The following is a 6,281-nucleotide window of genomic DNA, read 5'->3' as shown; positions in this document are numbered from 1 at the left end:
TTCTCATTTCAATTTCCATTATATTCTAAATCTTTTCACCTAAAGGCTCCATTCTTTGACAAGTTTATTTAGTCCAAGTCAATAGAGTTATACTAACTTTAAATTTCAGTCAGTGATCAACATTCAAAGTCCGATATTCCATTTTCCTTAACTCTTCCAGATGTACATGCAAGCCACTATATATACTCACACCACAACAAAAACAAGCTAGTTTAGATAGAACTGAATCTTGGTATCTTACAAAATTATTTCTCAATGAAGGCGTTGTTGTGGGTTTTAGTGATTTTTGTTCAAATTCATGAGTACAAGAGTTGCTTGGAGGAAGAGAGAATTGGTCTGCTACACTTGAAGTCATTTCTTAAATCCATCCCTTACACTAATTCAAACTATCTTCTTCCTTCATGGGTTGATAACTCAAAAAGTATTGAGTGTTGTGGTTGGGAGCGGGTCAGGTGCAATTCCACCACAAGTCACATCATAGAATTGTCCCTTGAGAATTTAAAACAAGATCCTTACTATGGTGAACATAATTATGAGAAGGTGAATTTTGGGGATCGGTGGTTGCTAAACGTGTCTATGTTGAAGCCTTTCAAGGAGTTAAGAAGTCTTGATATATCCTTTAATGCAATTGGCGGTTGGATACCATATGAAGGTATGTTGCAAGAGATGGGGAGCTTTATAATCTTACAGTCCAAACATATAATGAAATTTAATATACATTAGAGATCATACGTACACGTACACAATAGTATCTCATGATTACTCAAGTAGTATTAAATGTTGTCTGAGCATAATGAATCCCGGAGCTAAATAATTTGAAATTCACGTGCGTGTTGTGTCTTTCCATCAAAGTTTGTGAATAAAAAACTTATAAAAATCCTAGTCACCTTGCATTGCAATGATTCCTTTGTATCTCGAAGTTTATTGTTAATATTGCGTAAGCTCGTTCCTAAAGAAATTTTGGATCTCAGCTAAAAATTCTAAACCCCAAGTAGATTTTTGTTTGAACGTGACTAGTTTTATGCAAGGTCTCTAAATATTACTTTTATATTAGTGGAAGTTTAGATTTTACAAGCTATAAATTTACTTGGCCTACTAATGTTAAGCATGTGTTTAACTTTCAGTTATTCTAAAACCACTGATCATATAATTAAATCTTCTTCATTTTATGCCCAGAAAAAAATAAATAAATAAATAAAATCTTAATTTTATAATCGGTAAAGTTTTCTTATTCAACATATTTTGCAGGATTTGAAAAGCTTTCAAGCTTAAGGAATCTGGAAATTTTAAACCTTGGATATAACTTCTTTCATGACAATGGCATTCTACAATCTTTGGGTGATGTGACTTCACTCAAGACTTTAAATCTTACTCGGAATTTGTTGGAGGGTTACTTTCCAGCTCAAGGTTATTGAGTTTCTTCGGTCCAACATATTTCTCAACGACAGCATTCACATTTTGATACTTTTAATTATTTTTATTTTTATTTTATGTTTCATACTTCCCACCTAATTTTGTTTTGTCTTTATTTGGAATGTAGAATTAGTAGGGTTGAAAAACTTGAACAAGCTGGATATAAGTGGCAATTCCTATAATGATATCATCCCAAGTCAAGGCGAGTAGTTTATTAATTGAAGGAGAAATTAGAAGAGAATTTTAATTGTGGGTTAGAAACATTAATGTTGTGTTGCAACACATTGATAAAGTTGATATTGTCTTGTTTTCCTATAATTTTTTCTTGCAAGGTTTCGAAAGGCTCGTGGTATTGAGAAATTTGGAGACATTGAACCTCAATTATAATGACTTTGATGACAGCATCATACCATCTCTAAGTGAACTTACATCCCTTACAACATTAAGTCTTGCATTTAATCGTTTGGGAGAACGAGTAACAATCGAAGGTATTATACCCTATAGTCTTCCTCCCAATATTTAAGATATATAGTCATGATTATTTTTTCTTAGTTCTTCTTTATATTCATTTACTCTAACATTTCTAAATGGACTTACATCCCCTAAGTGGATGATATGATTATTAAGTGCTGTCCAATAGTTTGAACCTTGCTGTAATACCCCACTCCCCAATAAAGACATTTTTATTCATAGGCTCTAGAACATGAGCTATCTTCTGAATACATTCTCATATAATTTTTTTTTTCCTTTAATTTTGAAATAATATAAATATAGGTTGGAAAAGCTTGTCAAGATTAGAGAACTTGGAGAAAATAGATCTCAGTCACAATCACCTCAATGACGATCCTTTACAATCTTTGGTTGCTGTCAAAACCCTTAAGGATTTGAATCTTGCTTCGAATCAAGTAACAGGATCTTTCCTGGCAAAAGGTATGTTGTTTATTGAAACTAGCTACTTGAGCAATCTCCCATCAAATGCAATCCTGCTGCAATTATCATCTTTGGTAATCTTGGAGGGTTAGATTTAAGTAGAGATAGTTGATGGCTGCCTAGCTCTTTGTCCATATGGCTTAACCAAAGGACAAATTGATTATTGATTGTTCTTTGTTCTTTCATTTGGAGGGTTTGAGTCTGAGTCCAAGGCTTCCTAGAAGACAACGTTAATGAAATCCTCTGTGCTACCATCTGAGAAGTTTGAGTCTTGCATATGTAGTTCATATAATCTATAACACTAACTTTATTCTAAACTCATTCTCATATATATTTTTTTTCCATTTTAATATAAAATAAATAAATACAAGTTGGAAAGTTTTGTCAAGATTGGAGAACTACTTGGAGATAGCATATGTAGTTGATCATAAGATCTATAGCACTAACTTTGTTCTAAAGTCATTCTGATATTTTTTTTTTCATTTTAATATAAAATAAATAATTACAGATTGGAAACTTTTGTCAGGATTGGAGAACTTGGAGATATTAGATCTTAGTTACAATTGCCTCAACCATAATGCCTTACAATCTTTGGCCGTGGTAAAATCTCTTAAGAATCTGAATCTTGCTGGGAATCAGTTGACAGAAACCTTTCCAACTAGAGGTATGTTCATCTTTCTTCTTTCTTTATACTTTATGGAATTTCCAATCACAAAGTTCATATTAATTAGAATATAAATACAACTAATTAATTCTACTTTCCATCAGCTTTAACTTTTCAGATTATAAGCAGTGATTTCACAAAAAGGATTTAGATGGATTAATTTTGACGTTTTTGGAAGCAGAAAGCTTTTTTTTTTTTTTTTAAGAAAAAAAAGGGATTTATTTTTAAACTAATTAAAAGATGAAAACACTCCACATGCAACCCGTGCTTTTGGGAAAGATATAAAGAGTTGATCCCATGCGATTTTTCAAGTAGTCTTGTTTATGCAATATAGTTTGATTCGATATCATGATGAGTTGATTCATAAAAATGGTACAACTACAGGTTGGGAAAGCTTGTCAAGATTGGAGAAGTTGGAGATATTAGATCTTAGTTTCAATTACATAATAAACGGCAGTTGCTTATCATCATTGACTACAATCAAGTCCCTTAAGTATCTGAATCTTGCTGGCAATAACATGACATTCTTTCCAGTCAAAGGTATGTACTGCATGGATCTTTCATATTACTTTGTAGACTTTCCAACCATTAGCAATTATTCTATGGCTCCCTATCTAGAAATATTAAATGATAGATCAGAGACTGTTGAGCTTCGTGAAACACATTACAAATGTCTTCAACTGTTCTATTTGACTATTTAATTAGACTCTCACTTCGTTTAATTAAATTATGTTAAGGATTTTAGTCGTGTTGAGGGGAACATGTGAGATCAACAATTCAATAAGTAAAAGTTAGTGTCGATAGTGTGAACAAATGAGTATATGATAATGAAGAGTCTACAATATTGTGCAGATATTAGGGTACAACTAATATAATGGACAAGTAACAATGGACAAATAGGCATTTAATATGTAGAAATGACTCAAATGAGCTTTGATCCAAATGAAATATTACAATACAGCAACAATTATTAATCCAAGATTTAAAATAATGGAGCCATAATTATAAGAAGGCACCAATAGATTCAATAGTCGACTTAGGCTTGGTATGGATAGAGAGATATTTCCATCTTATCCCATCTCATCTCAATATCTAAACACCATACAAACACTTTCAATTTCAACTTTTTATCAAATCATTACCTAATTATTACAATTTTTTCAAAATTTAAAAAAAAAACAATTCAAGTTTTTTAAATCCCAAAACAAAAATAATATTAAAAAATAATATTTTAACAATATTTTAACTTTGTAATATTTTAATTCAACTTTTTTTTTCTCATTTCTCAAAACTACTTTGTAAAATATTTTAGCTCAAACCATTTCTAACTCATCTCATCTCAACTCAAATATCTCATTATTATTCACAAACCATGTCGATTCATCTAATCTCAACTCATTATCCAAATCACGTTTGATTTTCTATAATTATCTTTCCTTATCCCTAATTTCACATTTATCATTGTCTATTGTTCATGATATTTTGTAACTTGGACATATGGTTTTACCCCACAAGTGTGTTGTGCACCATTTACTCCTTCATCATATAGGGTTATTTTATCAGAAGACTCAAGTCGGGTTTGGTTTTACAAACCTTTCAAACTATCTTATCTCATCTTTCTACAAGAAAAATGAGTATTTGTGACCAATCTTTTGCAACCAAAAGGACTATTTGCTACAAAAACAAACTCATTTTAGTTAGAAATAATCATTTCACTAGAAATAACTGGTCACAAATAATCGGTTTTTTTTATTTTTTAATTAATTTAAATGATCGATCTCGACATTCAAACACGATTCAAACACAAACATTTTTCAATTCTAAATTTTTAAATTTTCAACTTTTTAATCTAATTATTACCTAATCATTACAACTTTTTCAAACTTCTGAACAAAACTCAAAAAACAATTCAACATTTTCAAATTCAAAAATAAAAAATAATATTAAAAAATCCTCTTCTAATTTTATAATTTTTTTTATTGAACTTTCTCTCTGTCTTTTCCTAAAACTCCATAAAAATCTTAACTAAAAACATTTCACTATTATTCAAAAATTATCATACTACTATTCACAGATTTATCATTTCATTTCATCTATGTAACTAAACAAGGCCTCAGTGGCTTCTCACCATTGGGTATGCATCCTCCATTGGATGTATTGCATTGTTTCATAATCAAATCTAGTACCAATCACAAGACCAAAAGATATCTGGTTGAGTCTTTTAATTATAAAAACTTATCAATATTGTGTCCATAAATCCATTAGCTTGTTATTGGGACATGCTTAGAGCAATGTCAATTGCTCAAGCATAAAAATTGTTATATGGACATGTTTAAAGTAATGTCATTTCTAAGCACTATTTAATAAGTGATGAAAAAAGTACACAAGTTTGCCAATTATAATCATTTTTTGTTATTCAATAATTAGCAAACACATGTTGTAATGAAAGATAATTAAAGTCACATAAATAATTATTATTTCAACAATTAGTTGATTGTTTTCCAGGGAATAGTCTTATCTATTTTTCTCTCTAGGAAAAAGAGGTGAAGTGGGGTCCACTGGATTCCATAACGGGTTCCAGGGTGGTTAGAGGTCAGGAAGGCGTAGGTGGAACGTGTGGAGGGCGGGGGTTCTAAATCTGATTGAGGTTGAGTGGTAGTGGGACGAAGACAGTGGTGTTAGGGGAGGCAGGGACGGTGGTGCAGGGTGGGCTAGAAAAGAGGTTTGTAAAAGAAGAAGGGGTTCGAGGTCTGTATTGGAGGAGGAAGTATGGAAGGTCTGGAGGAACAGTGGGAAAACCTCCATCTGACGGAGGAGGAGAGTGTAAAGATTGAATTTAATGGAGTGGAGGAAAATATTAAGGATAAGGGGGAGAGAAGTTTAGTTGGGAAAATTTTTATAGATCGAGCGATAAGAAGGGAGATTATTGAGGCCACAATGGCCAAAGTCTGGAGGGTGAGTCGACCGGCACAGTTCAAAGAGATTGGGAGTAATGTGTTCATAGTTACATTCGCTACTCATGCGGATAAAATCAGAGTTTTGGATGGCCGTCCTTGGCTGTTTGATAGCCATCTGATGGTACTCCAGGTGTATGATGCTGTTACTCAACCACACAAGCTGTTTTTTGACAAGGAGCTTTTCTGGTTATAGATTCATAACTTGTCGTTAGGCTGTATGAATGAACAACGGGGTATACAGATTGGTGAGTCAGTGGGAAGGGTAATGGAAGTAGATGTACCTGAAGATGGGATTGGATGGGGGAGATATCTGAGAG

The 6,281-nt window shown here is 32.3% G+C and overlaps 1 protein-coding gene across 1 annotated transcript; it reads left to right on the top strand.

Annotated features, from left to right (window-relative positions):
* Positions 1-255: 255 nt before the first annotated feature.
* On the top strand, positions 256-5,597 carry LOC122278554 (putative receptor-like protein 8). Its single transcript, XM_043088755.1, has 8 exons — positions 256-652; positions 1,249-1,407; positions 1,541-1,615; positions 1,746-1,901; positions 2,188-2,343; positions 2,852-3,007; positions 3,392-3,547; positions 5,542-5,597. Exons 1-8 carry the CDS (start codon positions 256-258, stop codon positions 5,595-5,597), a joined length of 1,311 nt encoding a protein of 436 aa, XP_042944689.1.
* Positions 5,598-6,281: the final 684 nt, after the last annotated feature.

This window comes from Carya illinoinensis, chromosome 1 (genome assembly GCF_018687715.1).
Source record: "Carya illinoinensis cultivar Pawnee chromosome 1, C.illinoinensisPawnee_v1, whole genome shotgun sequence".
Classification (NCBI taxonomy): Eukaryota; Viridiplantae; Streptophyta; class Magnoliopsida; order Fagales; family Juglandaceae; genus Carya; species Carya illinoinensis.
Note: the sequence above shows the minus strand (reverse complement) of the source record. Positions and strands in the feature narration are given on the sequence as shown.